This window comes from Cyprinodon tularosa, unplaced genomic scaffold (genome assembly GCF_016077235.1).
Source record: "Cyprinodon tularosa strain WSP-4 unplaced genomic scaffold, ASM1607723v1 ctg18, whole genome shotgun sequence".
NCBI classification, from domain to species: Eukaryota; Metazoa; Chordata; class Actinopteri; order Cyprinodontiformes; family Cyprinodontidae; genus Cyprinodon; species Cyprinodon tularosa.
This window is the reverse complement of record NW_024038608.1, coordinates 139,042-163,328: the sequence shown is the minus strand read 5'-3', so window position 1 is coordinate 163,328 and position 24,287 is coordinate 139,042. Positions and strand designations below refer to the sequence as shown.

The 24,287-nt window shown below is 41.0% G+C and overlaps 1 protein-coding gene across 5 annotated transcripts in view; it reads right to left on the bottom strand.

Annotated features, from left to right (window-relative positions):
- LOC119781587 (nck-associated protein 5-like) overlaps positions 1-24,287 on the bottom strand; it is a 232,522-nt gene that overhangs the window by 123,933 nt on the left and 84,302 nt on the right. Inside the window, exon 1 of one of the 5 annotated variants that reach the window (XM_038282122.1) lies at positions 1,858-2,287. The exons of the other annotated variants lie outside the window; for them this stretch is intronic. Within the exon in view, the coding sequence (XP_038138050.1) occupies positions 1,858-1,892 (35 nt within the window). The 5' untranslated portion in view covers positions 1,893-2,287. Of the gene's footprint in view, positions 1-1,857; positions 2,288-24,287 lie in introns of those variants that run through there. 5 annotated transcript variants of the gene reach the window in all.

Sequence of the window (24,287 nt, the reverse complement as noted above, 5' to 3'; positions counted from 1 at the left end):
AAACTTCCTTCTCTCAGGAACCGAGCCCAGAAACTTCTTGCTAAGAGGCGATGGTGCTAACCACCATATCACCATGTCACCCTCCAGTAACCATTTCACAAAATACTTTTTTTATTTTTACTTAAGTAATTTCTTGAATGACTACTTTTGCATGAAAAGAAAGTTAAAGTAGTAGTAGTTTAGTGATTAAAATCTTTGGGTACTCTACTGGCTAAAGGCCAGTTTATACTTTTGACGAATAGCCTCTGCAACCGTCAAATCTGTCCGATGGTCGGACAGTCGCAAACCCGTGGAGACCTCAAACGGAAGTGCGCAGACAAAAAGACGCTGTGATTAGTCCTAGGTATGCCTTTCCGGCTATCTGTGTGGTCGTCCTTCTCGATTGGGTGCCGGGGCGCGCCATTTTTAAAAACCGAGGAGTAATACAACAATGGATAACCACGATGAAAGGTTGATCGAGGAGGTTGGGCAGTACAACCCCTTGTACAATGCATCAAACATGTTGTTTTGGAAAATAAATACTCCTGCCGGCACCGCCGAAGAAGTTCTCATGACCATCCAGCTCTCGCGAGTTCTCGCATAGGCTCCCCCAAGTGCTTCGGCGGAAAACTGCTGTGCGTCCCTAGAAAACTGCAAAACTGGTTCGCGAACAGACGCAAGCGACATTTAATGAGTTCGGTTGCAGAAGTATATAATACACCCTTTATGGCATGATGGGGGTATTAGCAATACCTGTTGGCTTCTATTAGCAAATGCTGTTAGTTGTAATTGCTGCTTGCTATTTTTAGCAAATGCTCTGGGAATTCAAACGCAATGGCCATTAATTGCTTATACAGTAGCTACAATTACTACATAACAGATTAAATGCACCATAACAATATTTATATATATATATTAGCCACTTTTGACTGTAGCTGTTAAGAAGTTTAAACAATGGCTACTATTATTAACACCTACTGTATAAGATAAAAGAAATGTAATCTGTGTTTAATGTTAGTGATTTGATGTGCTTTTTGTTTTTGTTTCATTTGATAGTAATGATAACAAAGCCAATGCAAACACAATGAAAAACCTTCTTATTAGAAGATTAGATGGGATGCTACAGTAAGCATCACTTAAGAAGTAAAAAAAAAACTCAAAGAACCCTTGTCCATCTCAAACAAATGACAGAAGGGCATTTCTGTCTGGCTTGTTGTCAACACCAGCCTGGGAGTCAAAATACCTCCCATACTCTCACATGCCCTTATTTCTATACTCCCTCACAGTTCTGTTTTTAGAGATAACACAGCCATCCAAAAATATCAGAATCCAGTGTCCAGAATCCTACTCTGTTATCCTTGGTGTGTTCAATGTGAGCATCCCTTCCAGCTGAGACTGAAGGAAGACTTTACTTCATGCAAAGTTTATTTCAGAACAAGTTGAAAAGCTGACCAGTTGCAACCATTTATCAGTATCTGCTGTCATTTAAGTGTGGGGTTAGTGGGTCAGATTGAGAAACTTAACATGTCTCAGAAAGAGAGGAATAAAAACAAAAGCAGTGGATGCATTCCTGCAGAATAAAATCATTTGCAATGACTAATTGTCTTCCTCAAAAAGATTTGCCTCCTTCCATTATCAATCAGAAGCAAAGCAGTTTAACCAGACCCCATGCTGTTTCAACAGGATCCTCTATGCTCCCACTGAATGCCTAATAGACAATCATCCCACATGAAATATGTTCCTTCTCCTGCAGAATGACAGTCATGTGCTCCTTCTAACTGTGCAGCATCGATCTACATGACAGTAAACTCCGGCTGCTGCATTACAAACAACGCCGTTTAGTCGTGCCATGTGTGCGGATGACAGTGCGCTCCTTACCCTGATGGAGATGGAGATGCAGCATCCTGGTGCATTCAGAGGACACGCATGGTAATCCAACAGCACGCTCTCCTCCTGCTCTGCAGCTGCTCCCCGCTGATCCCGCAGACGATAAAGTTTACATCCACAATGTAGCGTTTCTCCTCTTCGCAGCGCTCCCTCTCTCTGCCTCCTGTCCTCTGCCCTCCCTGTCTCCCTCAATCTGCCAACGTAGATAGACTCTCTCCCACTCTGCTAATGCACTCCCCCCTTCGCAGCGCTGTGCGCCGTCCCCTCACCCGCCCATCCAGCCTCCTGCCTTTTTTTATTTCCTCTAAATATTTCTCTCCTCAGTCCACTTCGATCTCTTCCTCTCTCATTCTGTGTCTGCCTCTGAGCTGTGAAGACTGCGTCCCCCCTCCCCAGGCTTACAGGAAGGTCTAACGTGTTCAGTGAGAGGGCTGCCCCTCTGAAGGTGGCTCTTTCCTCAGGGGAGGAGAAGCGAGGTTGGGTGGGGGGATTGAAGACAGAGGGAGGAGTTTCTGGGGGGTTTTTTAGGGGTGACAACAGTGTTAAGGGGGTGGAGGTGGCTTAGAGATAATCAGCAACTATCTGGGCTCTATAGAGTCTGAGACACACTAAGAAAGCTACAAAGTTAAGGGCAGATTATACTTCTGCAATCGCAGACATCAAATGTCGCTTGCGTCTGGTCAAGAACCAGTTTTGCTGGTTTGCTTCTGCAACATCAGTCTGGAATTTCTAGGGAAGCACAGCAGTTTCTTGCCAAAGCGCAAGGGGGAGCCTATTCGAAAACTTCTTTGGCGGTGTCGGCAGGAGTGTTTATTTTCCAAAACATGTCTGAGGCATCGTACAAGTGTTTGTACTTCCGAAACTCCTCGATCCGCCTTTCGTCGTGGTCATCCATTGGTCTTATTACTCCTCGGTTTTTAAAAATGGCGTGCCTCGGCACTGAATCAAGAACAACGACCACACAGACAGCGGAAAAGGACCAATCACAGCTGCTTTTTGTCCGTGCACTTCCGCTTGAGGTCTTCGCGAGTTTGTGACCGTCCGACGTGTAGTCAAGATTTTTTTGAGGTTGCAGAACCTCTGCGTGGGCGGTGTTGTCGCGCACAGAGGCAGGTTTCATTGTTGCAGAGGCTACAGTATGCGTCAGAAGTTTAAATTGCGCTTTAGTTTCTGCTTAGAAGCATAGACTCAGTGTGACCTGTATACATACTTGTCCAACATTTATATTTAACCCGAGAACTGCTATTTAAAGGGTACCCCAAAAACCACGACAAAAGCCCCATTGACACGACCCTCTAAAAACCGTGCCGAGATCGTGCCGAGCACGGTCACCGAAATAAGTGTTGAGTGTAAATGGCTAGCAAAATTAAACCGGACCGTGCCAGACACAACCAAACCGCGTTAAACTGGTACTAGTTCATCATCAATAGGGCTCGCCGTGGTTCAGTTCTGGCTTTGTTCTCAGATAACAAAGAGCGCATGAACAGACCGTGTCATCTCCTTACAGTCAGACTCCATAATCATGAAATTTCAGACATTCAAAAAAAAAACTAGCTTCCCTACCGTGCCACATGATTTTCAGTGATGATTCTGCTTAGTAGTGTGATGAACCTCAACTCCTGTCATTGTTTCCTGCATCTGTACGTCCTGATTATGGATACTGTTTGTAGTATCCACTTCCCAAAATTCGACTCTGTCAACTAAACTGATCAAAGGCTGCCTTCTTCGCCTGACTCTCCACCAACTTCCTGAATGTTATTTGCTTGTTTACCTGAAGGAGAGCAGTAGTACCGTAGGTAGTCACTAGGAGGCAAGGAACTGTGCTAGCGTGGTGTGTAAATGGTTGTAAGCAACCAAGTTCATCATGGATAGGTTTTTAGAGGGTAGTGTAAATGGGGCTATAAAGACAAAACCTGAATGAGATTACTGCTATGCTACTTATATTTCACAATCTACTTGTGTAAGCCTAAACAAGTTCACAAAGTCGTTGGCAAATGCGTAAATCAGGGGACCAAAGGGTTGCATCTCTCAAGTTCCTGTTTCTGTATCAGGTTGTTTGTTTGCGTTTTGTCCTTCTGCTTTCTAATCAGGTTTATTCCTGTTTTACTTTGTATTTTTACTTCTACAGTTTATAATGTGAGGGTTTTACTTCTTGTTTCATCTAGTTACTGATATGTGTTGTGAGTTTCCCCTTGAACAAGCAGGTTATCAACCTGGAAGAGGGATTCATCGATTGACAAAAGAACAGTCCTCGAAATCATCAACTGTTGGGTCACCAAATGTAGTGCCAGTTCATAATTAAAAAGAACTAGCTCAAAGTTCAGTTCACAAAAAAGAAAATGAACTAGCTCTCGTTTCTAGTTCCCTTTTTCAAACAATTAAGTTCACAAACCTATAAATGAAGTTCAGTTGGTAAATTATGCCACAATCCTACACAACGGAACCTCATATTTCACCCTTTAAATGTGTGATCATGATATCTAGAAAAGAATGGAATATACTTGATGCAGTCAAGGTATACTGTATGTGCGGTGAAGTCCTTATTTAGCCAAATTACACTGAACTTCAGAACATACAGGTACATTCAGGTTCGGCTAAAAAGATCTGTATCAGAAATGATTTATTACGTTCCTCATTCAGTAGCAGATATTTCCCCAGATAGTTCAGATGATTTAACTGGATGTGTAGCTTTAAAGTGGAAGTGGCTGCCATACAGACTTGTTTGTTGAGTCCCGGTAGGCACAGTTTTTTTTTTCTGTCCGAGTATTCCTTTGTTAGTTCACTAAACTCTGCCAAGCGCTCTGCAAAACTGGCATCAGAAATACAAGTAGATGGGTCTGAATTAAGAGTGCCGTAAAACCTGACGTTATCCAATGAAAAGTGTCTTTATCAGGTAAACGCGAATGTGAGCTGTGTGTGTTGCTCTTTCTTCTCAGAGTGAATGTTACTCTTGTTTATGTTCATTACTTTCACATTACCGTTCACTTAAACTATTAACGTATTCAGTAAACATCGTTCAGTTGGGGCTTTCATGCACAACACTGGGGTCCACCATTTGACTGCCTTGACTGAAGAATGCAATAAGCTAAGATTATTGCTGTTCTGCTATTGGTCAATGAATTTTTCACAAGCCTAACCTATTTTAGGTGGAAGCTAACAAAATTTCGGTACAAAAACAGATATTCACCAAGTAGATGTGTGCAACCCGTTTAAAGGATTGTACTATTGCGTAATTTCTAATCAAACTTTCTGAAGTTATACAGCATGGATGGGTATTGTCTAGAAGAGCTTTGGGTTGAAACATCCAGTCATCAACTGTATGAAATTAAAACGTGTATAAGAAATGTCTGGGACATAGTGTCTAGTAGTGTTGATATCTGAAAAATCAAGAAACTTCAGTTTGCCTCTATATGAATGTTTGAGAGTTTAGCATTTAATGTACAGTGAGACCATTTATGCCAACATTTTATTATAAGTTGGTCAGGGATCTTTATATACTTTCCTCAAAGTATCAAAGAACAATTTGAGGTTCTCTCATTGAACTTAGGGGCATATTTTAGTCAAGACATCAAAGCATTTTGCTGAAACCTTTCTGATAATGATCTCTAGGATAGATCTTCAGTTCTTGGAATGCATATCTCTAGTTTAAAATCTGTTACCAGTTTTATGACCGACTGGGAGGCTGCCTCAGAGGGGCCAAAATGCTTTTGTTAGTGTTAGTTTTGTTGCAAACAATCAAAAGCTCCAGCTTTACTAATTCCAGTGGCAGATAGGTGAGGGTGTTACAGATGCTGTTGAAGGATCTGACAGGCACCTTTTCTGTAGCACTTTTTCTGGACGCTGCAAAAGCAGAGCTTGGGGCTAAGCAGCACAATACAAAAAGAAGCCACTGACGACAAGGGGAACAGATAGGGACAACCGAGGAAGAGGTCGAGATCAAGGGAGCGAAGGCCAGAAAGGAGAGACAGAAGTGCTTGGGTCTGCCTGGGCTGAGTAGCTCCGGCCCATCTGCCACAATCACAATCAGTCTCAGCTGAATGGCTGTGACAAACTGCTGCCTGGAGCCCGCAGTTTCAACCAGGCAGGACGCCTACAACAGCTCAGGGACATATGAGGAGAGGGGGATGAAGAGGGAAGTGAGGAAGAGAAGGGAAGGGGGGTAGCTTCTATTGTCTACTACCCAACAGGACCAGTTCGAGAGGGGGGCTGACCACCGAACGGGTGAAAGGGGGAATTAAAAGGGTCTCGATGACAGGAGCGCTCGGTTAAAAAGGGGGAATGAAAGGATGGGGCTGACTTAAAGCCCTGCATTCACTGTCACTAATGTCCCAAATGAACAATGACACTCACCATGAGAGAAGGGGAAAAGCATAGAGGAGGGAAAGTGTCATCTAAGGAAAGGTGCACCAGCTTTAACACCTGTCATAAGAGATTGACAAAAGGGGCCATTTGTCATTATAAAGCCGCAAAATACAGGATGCCTGATCATTGCACACGTGATCAAAGATGTCATGTAATTGTGTTAATCATACGCACAGCTGGTTTGGTGAAGGGAAATCTGAATATAGAGCGAGCATGATTTGATTTCCAGAGCAGGTGGTCAACAATTAGACACCATTGTCCCATTGGGGTAAAAAAGACAAATGGAGGACTGAGTCAGCACTAACAGATACAAATGTACCATAATAAAGAAATATTGAACGTGATCTCCTGCTCTAATTCGATCAGAAATGAGTTGAGAGATTTTTTGAGCGATGGCCATGGTCTGGTTCAGCGGATCCATTGGGATTAGAATCATGTGTGTGGATTTATGACTTTAAAAGCAAAGTAATGAATGGTTTCATGCATGCAAGAGCAACTAAATCCTTTGCATTCAGTGACTGCGCATCGGTGTGCGGTTGTACGTGTGTTTAGTCAACATTAAAGAGCTGTAACGATACAAGTCCACGCTGAGTCTCTAGCGTCTAAGATGTGTGTGCGCAGTGATCTGTTGAGCTCATTAAGGCAACGCTTATTCCTCTGCCAGGGCTTTTGGTGACAGATTCCACTGTTTGGAAACACACAGCCGCCCACACAGCCAGCCTGGCTCCACCACTGTATCACACACTTACTAAGGGTAGCATTCCACACAGAGTAGTTGTGGGGAAGGAGACAAGACTGTGCTGGGCCAGTGGCTGGAGCGCCGGCGGATCAATATGAACTCATAATGTGGTGGAGTGTGGTCTTAGGTAACGGGATGCTGGTCATGAGGATTGTGAGTGTGTGTTCATTCACAGGAAGGAAACATGTGAGTGTCAGCTCCTTTGAGTCCATTGTGGAAAGGAGGGAGCCAAAGAAATACTAACGCCGCTGTTAGCATTCAGATACTTTTTCAGCAGACATATTTTAGGTCATACCATCAAGATTTACAAGATTTATATGAGGGTTCAGCTGTTTTCTATGTTAACCATAAAAAGAGCATGGAGAGATGGATGGACGCAAGGTCGGAAAATCTAGAGTAGTTTAGGATGGTGATGGTGTCGTGTCCTAGAGCAAATCTCTATGCCCAGATTGCCTACTGGTGGTGGTCAGAGGGCCAGTGGTGCATGTGTTTATCTGTGTGCCCCAGGAAAGGTGTTTCTACAATGCATCTTGCCCCCCTCAGTATTAGAATGTGTGTGTGAATGGTTGAATGACTGAATGTTACAACAACAAAAGACAGGGGATTAAACATGGCCCCTAACTGGTGCCTAGTTGATCTCTTCATGTTAATAATTGAGGCTTACTTCCTGCATGCTTAATTCTGCTAAGAACCTTTCTTTCTAAACCAAGGTTGGGAAACTCCAGTACATGAGGGCATCCTGCAATTTTTAGATGTATAATTGGTCTAAAACACCTGTATCAAATCAACTTCATACTGAGGAGGTTATTCAGCCAAGGATGGATGTAAATGATGCAGGATACTGGCCCTTAAAGGTTGGAGTTGCCCTCCCCTGTCCTAAACAGTCATGAAATCAAACCAGCTAATAGGATTTGATACTAGTCAGGAACTTGTGAGTTATACCACATGTTGACCTCATAGATATTCAATGCCAAAAAAAAAAAATCTTCAGTCATCAATCAAAGTGTTTTTACCTTCCTTCAGTGCAGAGGTTTCAGATATTCTTGTAATCTTTTTTAATCTGGTGAGCTTTAGCCAACAGACGTCTTTACTTCAATAGCATTCTTCCCTGCAGATTCGTCACAGATAAATGACCAGATGCATCGAAGGGCAAAGCCCATCAGTCTAGCTCATTAACCATCCCCCAGTTGATATCTCCGTCGAGGTGTGTGTTCCCAGCCAGACATTTATCACTCAGGAGGTGAGCAGGAGAGAAAGCAAAAACTTCCTTTCTGTTTGTCATCCCAAAGATGGTTCTGACAGGCTCCCAAGAGCATCTGTCATAAAAGAAGAAAGAACCTGTGGTTCAATCCATCTTGGAGATACTGAGCTCTCAACCAGCAAGACATTTTTGGGGAGGCGGATAAGGGGGTGGGAATTCCGTCTACATCAAGACAAGGAAAGGAAATGCCAAACTTTGGTGAGGCGACATGTTTGTTTACTCAACAGGAGACTGTCTGGAAAAAAACTGCAAACATCCAAATTGAAGGCAATTATAAGATATCTGCAGAAGCCCTCTACCCTAGAGAACGCCACATGCGCGTTCATGAGCGTCTGAATTCATGTGTCTGTTAACTTCTTCGTGGTAAGATGAATTCTGTGGTACAAGGAAAACGATAATGCGCTCCGGTCATGTTTCATTAAGCAGGGTGATGAGGGAATGATGCAGAGGATGACGGTTGCCCTGCGAGACTTCGTCTTCCTCTGCCTGGATCTCAGGAAATGCTTTAAGTGATTAACGGAAGGAATTAGATTGGATTAAAACTTGATAAAGCTAATCTTTAATTACACTCTAAGAAATCATTGGATTATTAATTCCAGTTGTGATTATATTTCACAGAAAGTGAGTGACATGAGGAATCATACTCTAGGTTGGACTTCGACAAGGTCGATGACAGTACATTTTTGACTTGAACATCCACGGAACATTTGGACTAAAATATGGTGTATGTTAGATTTCCACAGATATGGGTCGTGTTTTTGAAGATAACATATATGAATTTTAAAGTCGTAGGGAAATTTTATTTAAATGTCAAATCATTCTGGCTTAAACATGTATATATAAATATACCGGTACTCTTTATCAGACCATAATTTCCCAAAATTTTGAAAATTTCCGTCTAAAAAAAAAAAAATCCCGTCTTAAAATCTGTGGGGCTTTTTCCGTTATTTTATGCAGGCCAGTTAGTTATTAGTCAGCTTGTACACCAAAGTGCAAGACATTTAGTAAGCAGCTGCCACTTATTCTTGTTTTACCAATTTTTACTTTTATATTTTGGAGCATTTTGTACCTCTTTTTGTTGGTATTCCAAATTTGGTACCTACTATGTTTCCATTCATGAATTGTAGAGGGTAGTTTTGTACCCACTTTGAGAACCATTACCTAAAATAGCTATCTCTTTATAGTCTAATTCATTCAAACATTTTGCAACTTCAACAATATTAGCCAACAGGAGGTCAACATTTACTTTAATTGATAAGAATTAATAATCATTTATCTGCTAATACTAATTTCTTCCAAACAGAAATAATCTAAAGAAATAGGTTTGATTATCGAGGTTGTTTCTGAAAATAATTTCACTTTGAGTATTAAGTCTCCCTAATCAATCCGGTCTCATGGGGAGAAGAAATGTTGCTAAACCATTAATTTACTAATTTTAACATTTTATGGATCCTCCAAAAATGAAAATCAATAATGGCCAACATCCAGTATTCTCTTTACACCACGGGGGATCACTGGCTGGGGTAGGATTTCCATCAGAAATGGACAGTTTTGATGAGCCACGTTTAAGCTAAAAGAACTAAAAATGTTTAAATACTTCATCCAGGTTGTATCCCCCCGCCCCCAAACACCAGACATCATTCAGATGTTGGTTTTTAAGCTAAATCCGGTCAGTCCAACATAGTCTTGGTTTAGTCTAGAAAAAAAATTTGGCTATGTTTGGTCTGTCTGGTTTTGTCCCACTTTAGTCCATTAATAGACGTTAAAAAGACGTAGTTTCAAAGATCTAAAAATTACAGCTTTAAAATTTTCACTTTTCAACCAAATGTTGACAATGTTTAGATGTTAATCATGATGTCTTTTCAACCAATTTTTTTGTTCTAAAACCTTTCAAAATGGCAGAATCTGAAATTATCCATTAAAGATCAAGCCAAAGTCCAGAAACCATGATGTAAAAGAATAACAAGCATTCATTTGTGGAAGCTTGAATTCTGTTTATACTGCCAACAACATTTAAAACCACAGGGACACATATTTTGTGTTAGTTTTACAAAGTATTGTGTAGTGCAGGCTAAATAAGAACTCAAACGCACCAAAGGGGTGGACCAGTTCTTTGGGTTCATTTTTCATGCTTTCTAAGCCAAAACATGTTTTTGGGCTACTATATAAAGTTCAAACGCTAATTCTGACATTTTAAATAGAAAAAGCTTCCTGGTTGGTAAGCGAAACGTCTTCAAACTTGAAAACAAAGTCCAGTGGATTGTATTTTAACTTTTTACAAAGAAATTCAATCCAATTCTGTGAGGTTATTAAATCAGAATATCCAAATTCATTCTTTTGCACATGCATCCAAATCTTTTTAAAACATGGTTATTTAAAAAGAACAAATCAGAAATGGATATACTTTCAAAATTTGGTTATTCTTATCTGATGTACCTATTTGGATCAGACCTGCACTGTTTGCCATTACAGAACTTGTTTTGTTTTGCATTTCACACATTTACATTCTTTTCCTGTTTCCACTCAAAGCCTGGGGGGGCTGGGATGTTTTCCGATAAGTCCTGAACTGAGAGGGGAGGCCGAATAGCGAGGATGCAGCCACTGTGACTTCCAGAAGCCAAAACTACGCAACATCTATCAACAACAAAACCACACGTGGTGGATTACCCTGATTATCACAGAGTAAGGATGTTTTTGCAGATCCCTTCTTTGTCAAAATAGCTGCTCTACCTTTCAAGAGCACAATAGGCCACCGACTACAACCAAGCAAAGCTGATCTCCATCATGAAATCTTTTCAGCAGAACTTCAGTTAATAGAGTGTTGAGGTAAACCTGCATTTACCAGACACGCTGTCTGAAATCAGATAACAAAACCTTTGCTATTCTCCATCAGTGTGTAATTAAAGCGCAAATTTTTCCCACAAGACATCAAACAAGCAGCTGATAACTCATTTTAAGGAAACCTAACAACTGTAATTACAGCAGGGATTAAAAAAAGAGCCCACTGGAAAAAAACGAAACGGCTCTTAAACACAGCTAATTTCTTCCAGGAATGTAGACAATGCCCTATTGAGTCCTAAATCCGACAAAAACATGTCACAAGTTGTTTAAAACCAAACGTATATAAGTCGTGCAACCACTAATCACAGTTGTTTTTTTAACTGCCACACTGAAAACGTCTCACATGGAGTAGTTCACAACCTCATTGTTAACACTGTGGTAGAAACTTATATTTATATGTTTACAATCTAGGTCTCGTTTCAGCAGTTATGATTTTGAGGCTGTCAAATATTTTCTCTGGATTAACCCAAGAAGCATGGATGTAAAAATATAAAAACAGAACAAAACCATCCATCCATCAATGTTCTCCAGTTTATTCTGTCAGGGTTGCAGTGGGGCTGCTGCCTCTGGTGAAGGTACCAGAACTGCTCAGGTGGCGAGATCTGCTAGGGCCTGTGCATGCCAGTTACGTTGCCCTATATGATTGACTGAACGTTGCCACGTCACCTAAGTTATTGTTGGTTGCCCAGATAACGATAATAACATACTGTATTGCAGTTGTCATGAAGCGGTGTTGGGTTGAGGACCCAAAAGCAGAGGCAAGTTGGCAGAGGTGAAATTTGGTGGGTTCATTGAGGTGTACAGATACAGAGGCAGGAATCAAAAAACAGAACCCCCCCACTCAAGGGCGGATTCCAGACGCCCCCAGAAAAGTCCAAGAAAAAAAAAAAAAAAAAAATTCCAAAAAAAAAAAAATAACCCACCCAGGGTGGGCGAGGGCAACAAAAAGTCTCTGGAGGCAGACGAGGAAGAGTCTCTGGAGGCCGGCCGTGGGGCCGGAGGCGAGGAAGAGTCTCTGGAGGCCGGCCGCAGGGCCGGAGGCGAGGCAGACGCTTCGGAGGCCGGCCGAGGGGCCGGAGGCGAGACAGACTCTCTGGAGGCCGGCCTTGGGTCAGGCGATGAAGGAGAGTCTCTGGAGGACGACGTCTCCACCGCTGCAGGAACCTCAGGGGAGGAAGCGGCCTCCGTTTCTGCAGGAACCTCGGAGAAGGACGACGTCTCCATTGCTGCAGGAACCTCGGAGGAGGACGACGTCTCCGTTGCTGCAGGAAGCTCCGAGGAGGATGCCGCCTCCGTTTCAGCAGGAAGCTCCAAGGAAGACGCCGCCTCCGTTTCTGCGGCTCAGCAACAGGCTCAGAGGGGGCCGCCGACTGCGGTCCAGGAACAGGCTCAGAAGGGACCGCCCACTGCGGCTCAGGAACAGGCTCGGAAGGGGCCGCCCACTGCAGCTCAGGAACAGGTTTGGAGCACCCGCAGAGGGCTCTTGAAGGCCTGGAGCGCCCGCAGAGGGCTCTTGGAGGCTTGGAGCGCCCGCAGAGGGCTCTTGAAGGCTTGGAGCGCCCGCAGAGGGCTCTTGGAGCGCCCGCAGAGGGCTCTTGGAGCGCCCGCAGAGGGCTCTTGGAGCTAGGGAAACTGGAACGCAATCAGGTTCTGAACCGGGATCTGGCTGGCGGGGAGCTGATGGAGGTGGCAGGAATTGGGAAAAAAATCTTCCCTCTCCCCATAAAAAAAACTCCAGAGGTCTGACTCAGGTATATGGGGAGCTCTGAGGAGTTCACTTGCCTGGATCTCTGCTGGGTCCATGTCTGGCTGGATCCTTCTGTCATGAAGCGGTGTTGGGTTGAGGACCCAAAAGCAGAGGCAAGTTGGCAAAGGTGAATTTTGGTGGGTTTATTGAGGTTTACAGATACGGAGGCAGGAATCAAAAATCCAACAAAAATAACAAACAAACCAGAACCAAGGAGATATCAGGCGAAACCAAACTCTAGGAGCCAGGGAAAGACGAGGTAAGCAGACAGACATTAGACGAGGATCCAGCAAACAGGAACTGAAGAGGGAGGGCTTTTAAAGGGGACAGAGACAAAGAGAGGGCTAACGAGGGAATTGAAAACAGGTGAGGGCAGAACAGAAAACAAAGCAAGGGAAAGACACAAGAGGGCAGCAGAGGACAACAAATGGAAAATCAAGAAGACTGAATACTAAAAAGAAAATCATAACAGAAACAGAAACCTAACAGCAGTGTTCGTGTGCCAAGTCGGGATTATCTGTAGAGTAAAGATGTCTAATGACCGACGCAGTTTTACCTGATTGATAACTACGCTGAAAAAATCTGTTTATGGTTAACAAAGTAACTGCAAGACTATGATATAAACGGGGGAGAGATGGGTAGCGCTGTGGCTAGCTGTGCTCCGTAGCTAATAGGTTAGGCTCTTTTAGCTCTGACAGTTAACCATATTAAGCGACACTACTTTTAACATCATGATAACAACCATTTGTTTTCTTTGTCTAAAATCTCTACGAAAGTAATTTTTTCAAATGTTCCAATTGTCCTCCCCTGCCCTAATATGCCCAAATATAGGTAATACTATGTTGAGACACCACAAGAGATTTGATTCTTAGGAAAGGGGTTTAATAGAGTTTGTCCGAGTGGTGTTGCCATATGATGATGTCATTATAAGGGGTGGGGCCCCGAGCAGATGTGGTACCTATACAGTTTGTGGGGGAAAGGTGGGGTGTCACTACCCGATCCGTCCCGAAAGCACAATCCATTCTGCGCATGCGTGAATAGATATACATCCGGGTGTCCATAAATAATGGAATTATGGTACTAAAACTACTTATTTCTATCTAACTCACTAAAGTATACTAATACACATCTGTAAAAAATGTTTTATGACTTAGGCGAGACACTTTTTATGTTTTTTACATTTTCTTCGCTAAACTGCTTCTCTGACGTCATCATCAGACATGCTCAGAGCAGTCCGGCAAAATATGATTAAACCATGTATATCTGCATTTTAATTGTTTCTTTTTTTAGATTATGCACTATATACCATAAGGTTGAAAAGAAACGAAAACATGAAACTCAAAAGGACTAGATTTATGCTTAAATGCAAAGTCGAAAAAGTTAGCCATCGGAAGTAGCGTAGGATCCCATTTCCGGTGCAGATCGTGCAGAGACTAGTGATAAAAAAGAAAGTATTTTAAGGCATTTATTTTCTCAGGAAATACATTATAAACCTTTAACACATTATATTTTAGTACGTTTACTATTTTTTGGGACGGAAAACGTCATTTAGATATTTTTAACAAAATAAAATCGAGGACGACACGGATGTATATCTAGATATGCATACGCTATTGGCTCACTTGCCCATGCGCAGAACGGATTGTGCTTCCGGGACAGATCAGGTAGTGACACGGGGTTCAGCCTGGAGAGGTCGCCTGTCTGTCCCAGATAGACCAAAACATGTTTTTATTTAATGACACAGGGCATTAGGTCATACAATTTTACAGACTGGCTCTATCTTGTTATGCCAGAAGAGCAAACTTTAAAAAACGGTAGCCAATTCGGCGGGACATCTACCCGCTCTGCTAGTTAGCGGAAGCTAACTAAATTTGAAAAATTAAAATCTAGAAAAACAGCAAATTCACTTTGAGAATCTTTTATGTTTGGAGGTTTCATTTCTGGATGTAATTTGTTTTTAAAATTTCCTTTAATTAAAAGTTTTTCTTCCTTGGAAAAATATTGAAACAAAATTCACGTCATAACTTTTTTTTACATAACACTTAACCAAGGCCCTAATGCCAATTTGTTTTATTAAGTCTGTGGCTCCCAAAGTTAGAGGCCCACCCCCTAGAGGGGGCTCAGTGTTATTGCCAGGGGGGTTTAAAAAATTGTGAAATTAACAGATATATAAAATAAAAAAACAACAACTTTACAATAGGTAGTTTTGTAATTTAAAATAGGAATGTAGTAGATTTCATAGATTTTTTTTCATTATTTAGTCTTTTCAATTAAAGCTAGTCCACAAATGCAGGTTTGGAATCAAAAGGGGTGTGATACTATTTATTCTGGTCTCAATCTACTCCCAAGTATATACTCATACTTTTTAAAATATGAGTTTAATATACTATAAAAATTCAGATGTTTAAAGGTTTGGGGGATTTTACCTTTGACCAGCTTTTAGACAAAATGTATAGAAGACTAATTTACATGACAAATTAACATGACAAATTGAAACCCCGCAGTTTTTTGATCTCACCACAGGAGTATCGATCCGATACAGATATCAACTTGGTTTTGATATTATCGATATTTTGGGACGATCTACCCATCATTATAGAGAACCCCTGTCCTGAGTTGTAATATGATGTAGAAAGAGTTTTTTTTTGCATGATGTTTTCCATTGTACCTGTCCTGCTTTTGAGGTAAATTTGAGACACATTTTCTAATGAAAAATATTATAAATATAAAAGCTTGATAAAATCTTAATGGTTTTAATCAGAGGGAGCAGCATGCATGGGAATGTGACCACTACCTATGAAAACGACCTTGTGGGAGCATCGGTAAAAGGCTTCATTAAACCGTTCGATTAACCTCCACCTCTCATAAGCGCTATAAAAAACCGAAGCATGCACTCTAACCGCACCCCGACGCCAAGCATGAATCAGGAGCTGAAGGCTTTTGGCATTTACGGGACTGCTGAAGTAGAGCGGATGAGTAAAGAGATAGGAAATGAATCCTCCGTAAGACACCGGATCGCTCCTCACTATTTCTAGATGAGGAACTTCATGCTACCAATCTGACACAAACAGTCGAGAGTAATTAGAGGAAGCACACTTCCAACAGAGGGGGTTTTTTTTGGAGATAATTATGCCCAAATGTAGCTCCCACAAGCTTTAATCAGGCTTTTCATTTCCCACCAAAATTTCTTCAGTGCTTCAAGGCTCCAGTGACTTCATTTAACTGCTCCTTTAAGATATTTTGGAGTCTGGACCGTAAAGTGACCTCTAATAGATGGATTAAACTTAGTCATTGACTTCAGAGGGCACCAAGTCCACTTTGAGAGCCTATTAGATCTCCTCGGAGCTTAGTGTGATCAAATTATTGCATTAGACCAGTCAAATTTTCCAATTAAAGTTGTAAAACACATGGCTCTCACACAAGCCAGACAGCAGATCCTCGAGGGGGGTGTTGAAAGTGGCTGAGCCCTGTCTGTCTCTTCATGGTGCTCACTTCAGCCACAGATTACGGATTTTCATCTGACTCAAAGGGGATACAGCCTCACTGGAATGTTTTGCATTTGGTCTTATCTTATGCTGAAACGTAAACATATTTTATAGAGATTTTTTTTTTTCCTCTCATGCTTCCTGTTTGCCAATATAGTACTGAGATTTTCTGGATAATAGCCCAACAGATTTATTTTCACAAGTAGAACATCATGGATGTTGCCATAAAGTTCTAGTTGGTAATTGTCTATGAAACCTTTATAGAGGTGGCTTTAGTAAAAGTTAATTTGCAAATGACACAAAGACAGATATGAAGGAGGGAAAGACAGCGGGGATAAAAATTAAGGGGCAAGAAGAAGAGAAAGACAGAAAGAAAGAGAAAGATAATAAAGGATAAAAAATAAAATGCTGAACAGATCTTGGAAGTCTTAGTATTAGTTTTAGGTATAAATAACGACCCATTGGTTATTCCTTGCTGATCACACTTTTCCTTTAAAGATTTATTCCTGGATTGGATTTTTTGTTTTTTAAATTAACATTAAGAAAACATCATTTTTGCCGTAATAATGGAAAAATATTGACTCCATATACAGTCTTTTTCAATTCCCCAATGCGTTTAAAGCTGAGCACACCAACCCATTGGCCTCCCACCCACTTTTTCCCTCCTTTCTGCTCTAAAAGGTGTGGAAAAGGTTGGACATGAATGCCATCTGCTCATGCAGGCCAAAAAGAGGGCAGGTGAGACCTGCTTTGAACTTCCAGGCCTCAAAAACGACAAGCTTTGCTGCATCTGACCCAAAAAAAAACAAGGTCAAAAAGTTGATTCTTACAAAACAACTACAACAAAAAATCCAGCTCAGAACAGTGACAAATCAACAGTGGAGAAAAAAAAAAAAAAATATCTAATCTGCATCGTTTTTAATCCGTGGGGAAGATTACAAAGTCACAGTGCATTGACACAGCAGCTTGCCAGAAAGAGGTCAGGCAGGCTCATCCCTGCCCGTCATGGTTTTTAGCAACACTGGCGTATCCATATGTTCATCTCCAGCTTGTCTGTCACTCAGCAGAAGTCTCTAATAAACGCGACACAACAAACAGTCTCTCACACAACCTGCAATTCAAGGCCAAACCTGATGAAATCCTGTGAAAAGATAGCTTATCAAATCATAATTAACAACACTGTTAAAGCAAATAAATGATGACTACCCAGAAACCCTGGCTGAGTGTTTCTGGATGTTTAGTCTGTAGATACAAAATTTGGATTTGCTCCATCTGATGTTGACACTTCGCCGCAGAGCTTTTGTTTCCATCTGACAAGGACGTGGACGCGATGAATGGAGCAGGCGGGAGCGATTGTGTCCCACTGGGGTTTTGTGCTTCATTGAGCAGCGATGCAAAGATACCGGCAGAACAGGAGGAGAGTAAGGAGAGTAAAGATACCACAGATGTTCCTGACACGAGTAAAATCAGAGCTAAAATAAGGGACGTTTATTGATACACACAATTCATCGCCAATTCATCGGCAACGAAACTCCTAAATGTCTCCTGTACATACACCGAATTACAGGAAAAATAATTTGAAGGTACATATTTATGGTAACTTTTGTGTTGTAACACTTTGTTTTTACTCATTGTGTTGAAAAATAAAACCCTTTGCATACAAAAATAGAAACACTGTGTAACCTGTGGTAAAAAAGTGCACATGCGCACAATCGGTAAACCAGGAAGTAGGCATTGATGTCACTATGAAGTTGATAGAGATGTAAGCACATGTCCTAGCTAACAGTGCTACTGGTGTTAGCAATGCGTTTAAGCCCTATTGTCTAAAGCTGGGATTAAACTGTGCGATTTTTTGAGCTGAGTGAAGTTGGCCCCAACACCTTCTTCAAATCAGACAAAATTAGTGTCAAACGTTTGTGCTGGTTTGTGCAGCAAAAATTTTCGTTTATGCCGCTATTGTTTTAAAGATATAAAGAAATATTTCTAGAGGTCATCAAAGGTCAACCAGCCCACCCCCCCACCTTCTTCAAATCAGAAGAAATGGGTGTCAATTAACTCAGCTCCGTTAGTGCTGGTTTGTGCAGCCAAAATTGTCGTTTGTGCTGCTTTGGCTTTGAAGATATTAATGAAAATGTAAAGGTCAAAAGGTCAACCAGCCCCCCCACCTTCTTCAAATTAGACAAAATTGGTGTCAGACGTTTGTGCTGGTTTGTGCAGCAAAAAAAATTTCGTTTGTGCCGCTTTCATTTTAAAGATAGCAAGAGATGTTTCTAGAGGTCATCAAAGGTCAACCAGCCCCCCCACTTTCTTCAAATCTTCAAATCCAAAGCAGCACAAATGAAAATTTTTGCTGCACAAACCAGCACAAACGGAACTGAGTTAATTGACACCTATTTCGTCTGCTTTGAATAAGGTTTGACACTAATGATGTCTGATTTGAAGAAGTTGGGGGGGCCAACTTCACCCAGGTGATTTTTTGCCCTTTTCGGGGCGATTTTTCAGTCGTGCGAGAATTTTCCGATCAGGCCATCATTCAGCTGATCGTGCGTTGTGTAGTGTACAGTTTGTAACGAGGGGCGATCAGCCTCTCATGACCACCTCCCGGTCAGGAATCGTAAGGTCAGGATTCCTGACCGTCGTGGGCAAATCGTTCGGTGCGCATGCGCAAACAAGAATTCTTCTTTTTCTTCTTCCTTCTCTCAGATGTAAACACAGAAGCACGGCGGGGATGCGGGTGAAATTTGGCCGAGTAGCTCCATCTCACTGCGGAGCTGAGTCCGACGTGTTTTTTAGATGTACAGTGTAAGCAGGTAGATCGCATCAGAACGTCGTGATGAACATGCATCGTGAGCTGTGAACTCAACTGTACTAAGAAAACCACAGAGTTTCGTCGCACAGCGTGAGCTGTAGCTGCGTGCAACGATTGAAAAAATCGCACAGCGTATGTCTGGCTTAAGCTGTCGGTTTTCCACGAGGCATTACAGCACTGACAGGAATTATTTAGTAGCTAATTTAATGGCAGTACAGCTTTCTGGTAGTTCCGCCTTACTGCCAGTAGATGGCGCTACATCTGTTTACTTCAGCTCATCATGCCCTGTACTGAAATACTATCTAGGCCCAAAAGAACTATTAAAACTATCAAGACAGATGCTATGAGTATATAGCCTAATTTTATCATAACCAACTGGATTCGGATATATTTTGGTATAAGTATACGACCCAACATATGTACCTTTAAAGTATAATATTTCTCAAGTTGAGCACACAAACATTCCAAAAGAAACATGATTGAAAATTAAGAATACATTTTGATTCTTGCTTCAGGAAAATTTTTAAAATAATGATCAACTTTGTTATTTTTCCCTAGAAACGGAATATATACTGTATAGCTGATTTTACACAGGCAAAAGTTAGTGGGAAAAAAACAGTAAACAATATCGTTCATGAATGTAAATTTCCTTTAGAATTGTTAAACACATAAAAGGAGCCATTGCCATTTTTAATAGAATTCTGGAGTTATTCCAGGTGTTTAGCTACCTTACCAAAGGTACCACACTTTCTAAATTTATATTAGAAATATTTTATTTAATATGATGTAAAGCAGTCATTGCAAAAGAAGGAACCAATACTACATTCTCATCGATATCAAGCATTTTTTAGACTTAGAGTCTAGAAAACCTCAAATAAATGGTATCCACATTGATTTTTGTCTTAGAAATCAAGAAGTCTTCTAGATCTAAAATTTCATCAAGAAAAGAACCAGTAAAAGCAAAGAGGATCACAATTTCTAGAAGCAATCTATTTTAGATAAAAACGTTGGAAAAAACGAAATACTAGAGTAATTTAATTTGGGGTTTCCTCTGGATATGGAGTTGCAATGGATTTAAGGTTGCTTAAAGGGATAATCCCCTAATCAGTGTAGACTGCTAGTGTGAAAGTGGCCAATAATAAGGCACAATAATTGACATGAATGCCCTAGGTCAAAGGGTCATGGTGAAAGGATGCAGGGAACTGTAGGAATGTGAGAGCTTCTTTTTCACCTCTTGACGGATTGATGGGGCCCATATTCTTAGGGGTGGGGAGAGACATCCACAGCGTCCCAAATAAGGGGAAGAGGTATTCTTTATCGCGTAGCGCTGTGTTTTTGCTGAACAAAGGCCTTTGTGAAGCCGTTCATCAGCGTCTGAATCAACAAAAATTGAACAAACCCCTTCGCGGTGGTATGTTTTGTTTTTTTCAGAGTTGAGGATCAAAGATTCATATTTTTCAAAGCAATGGGAGTGGGTTTGTTTACCACCTCAAAGTGATTGCATCTCAGCTGAGCCAAATGTCTTTGCAGTAGGTATCTGTCACTACAATTTGATAGACAAAGGAAGCTTTGTAGATAGCACTACCCTTCAGACAAGCCAACTTAGTCATGCTCCTGAGGTGTCACATACCACCACTATGTTGTCTGGAGCAAAGTAGGCATGCAGAAAGCAGTGAAAGACTTTACTTTAATCTAAAGAAGGATGTTTTCCTTGGCCTATATCAAAGAATATACCTGAACAAAACTTTAATTTATCAAGAACAGACTTCAGGCGATGCCCAGATATGACACTCTAAACCTCCTAGCTGTGCTGTATAGTCTTTGTTATGTCCTTTTAAGGACAAAAAGTAAGCAAAAATTTGTCATACCAACTTTTCTTCATTAAACTGAAATTTGTCCTCTGCTTTTCCTTTGGAAGCAAACTACTGAGCACTTACCGTGGTTGAGGATTCCTTGGATATCAATGATGTTGGAGACATGAAAGCCCTATACCTTTGTGTTGGGCTTTTTAACGTTCAATGTCAAAGGTATGGAAACATTCAACACAGTGTTTAATGAAAATTAGGACCACAAGCCACATCATATACAGTTCTACAAACCCTAAATCTTTAGATCCAATGTATTGAAATTCGATTGGATACTTTGCTTACCAATAATGAATTATTGACACTTAATTAGACGTTGTTTCGGTCAACCAGTCCATAGCCAAAAAACTTTACCTCAGTTTTCATGTTCAGTTTATCAAGACTTAGAAATTAAGTTTGCATGCAAAAACAAGGGATTTGGCTTTGGTCTTTCATCACTCATCTTAATCCACAGCAACCTATGTAAAAGGAGGAAGGGATAAAAAGGATAAGATGGTTTGGTGTTTGGTGGTTGTTTGTGTTAGAGGCTGTTGCTTGATTCTTTGCAAAATGGTAAATGGTCTGTGCTTATATAGTGCTTTTTCAGGTCAGGAGACTTAACCAAGGTTCTTTACACTGCATTCAGTCATTCATCCATTCATGCACACACTGATGGTTGGAGGCTACACTGTAGCAACAGCTGCCCTGGTGCTCACCAACAGAAGCAAGGCTGCCATACACTAGCACCACCGGGTCCTCTGACCACCATCAGTAGACAATGCAGGTGAAGTGTCTTGCCCAAGGACACACACTGAAAGACGGAGCCGGGACTTGAACAGTCAATCCTTTGATTTCAGGGCAAACTCTGTGTTTATAATTCAGCGTGTACACAGTAAATGTTTCAGTGTTAAAGTAACACCCAAGATACATTTGGACCCACTGTGAATAACTGCAACACTAAAACTCTGCAACATTTACTGTGTAACTTTTGACCCAACTTACAACGAATGTTTTACTTTATAAGGTGCTGGTGAAGATTCTCAGTCATCCAGGTCATAGTCATTTCAAAAAAGTTTAAAAAACAATTCACTGGACTTCCAAATTGAAGACATTTCACCTCCCATCCAGGAAGCTTTCAACAATTCAAAATGTCATAATTAGCCCCAAACAGGGGACCAAAACATCTCACCTGTTCAGCCAGGCCAACAGTTCCCTCGAACAACCCCCTTTCCGAGACATAGACCAATATCGGGTATTGCAGGCTAACAAAGAATTCAAACGACTCACCATTCCTAAGGGGCGGACCCGTTCTTCCGGTTCAATTTGCATATATTCTAAGCAAAAACAAGTCTTTGTTTCTGGCCATTCTATAAAGCTTCAAACTCAATTCTAACATTTTGAATTGAAAAGCTTCCTGGATGAGAAGCGAAACGTCTTAGAAATTGGAAACCGTCCAGTGAATTGTTCTTTTACTTTTTTGGAATACTTTATAAGGTGAGGTTTATAAAGATCTTAAACACTAATGTTGCCAAAGTAATCGTTAATGAACCCAATGTTGAAATGAGAGAGTATGGACAGGCTAGAAGGATATTGGAATAAAACATTAATTTGAACAAACAAGAAAAACATTTAAGAAATCAAACCAACATTTTGGCAAGAAAAGAAAATTGTATTTAGCCTACAACTCTATACATTACATCCAATATTGACATGACTGCTAAGCTAATATAAGCATTGTCATGCTAACAGACTAAGTAAACTAAATTGAAAACAAAGGAGGGTTGATCAAGTTAAAAATGAACTAAAATCAGATACATTTAACCTCAAAAAATGTATTCAAAAACATTATAGACAGTAATGACTACAACAGTACTTCTAAAGCCTATTTCTCACTAAAATTAGCAGGTTAACCCATGTTTGAAAAACTGACAATCAACATTTGGCTCCCTTACCATTGGCAAAAAAGCTGATTGTTCCGTGTTGAAACTGTTTGTTTTTTTTTGACTGGTGGGAAAGGGATTTTAAGGTATAAGGAATGGTGGAGGATTTTCACGAATTGTTGAAAAGACCCGCCCTCTTCAAATGCACACCTGTACCTGCTCCAGAGAGAGAATGCATATTAAAAGTGTGCGAGAGCATGCACAAGCCTATTTCTCCTCGCTTTACAAGCAGAGATGTTAAATGGATTTCTCCAAATAACATGCCAAACTTTATCTATCGAGTAGAAACTTTGAAACCGAGGCATCAGTGGGAAGCCTGACCTTTCAGTGTACACTTTTTCTCTTATGACCATTGGCCATTTTCAAAGAACCGTGGTGAGAAAGGCAAGATTCAATGACTGTCTGAAACTGTACACCTGAAAGTGCGCATGCTCAGAAACATATCACCAGAATGATTGACAATTAGGAGAACCACATATTTTGATGATCCATCAGGAAAAAGAACATCCTTCACTCTACCTTAAAGTCAACTATGCTAGCGTGCAAGCAAAGAAAAGAGTGCAAAAAGGAAAATCTGCCTAAACAGAAATGAGAAATTAATAACACCCAATTTCTGACCTATTTTTTACCCAAATGTGTTTTTCTCTTAAACTTTGCAAACCCAACTTTTCAGAAGTACCAACATTGCCTGTGCCTATATAGACATGGTTAAGAAAGGGACACAAGCCAAACTAAATTTTGGAAGATTTCTAGCACAAAACCTGAAGGAATAACAAATTTTATCAAGCTTTATTATAACCCTGTTGTCTGCAGTCAGGGCATGGGTGTACTACTGTACATATATAACAATGGCATCCAATTGCCCTACAGGGCAGCATAATTAATTTTGGAGGTGCCAGACGATGGCATTTGCAACCCAGTTGGAGATCATTGGCTACCTTCTGTTGAGAGATTTAAAACTCTCTTTCCTATTATACAAAAAAGGCTCACATTAACTCGTGAAGATAAAAGTGTACAATTCAGAAGTTGATTTAGATATAAATCTATCAGATTTTCCAATGTTAGGGTTAGACAGCCAGTCTAATTACTTGGTATAAGGTCATGGCTTTGAAACCATTTGGTCTACGAGGGAGCTGTAGGTCAGCTCATGCAGAGACATTCTGGTTATTCTAAGTAGCTATTAGGTCATTTTGGCTGTCACAAAGGGGGGGTCTAGGAAGGAAAGGCCAGCAATGACTTAAGGGTCATTCCTTTACACATTGCTTCCTTTTTTCGAGGGGCCGTCCTGGCCTGGTAAATGGGATGGTCAGTGGTCATCCCCCCGAGACACCTACCCTGAGACCTATATCCCCTTCTGTCCAGCCCCTCTCTGCTCACTCAGGGGGAAAATTAC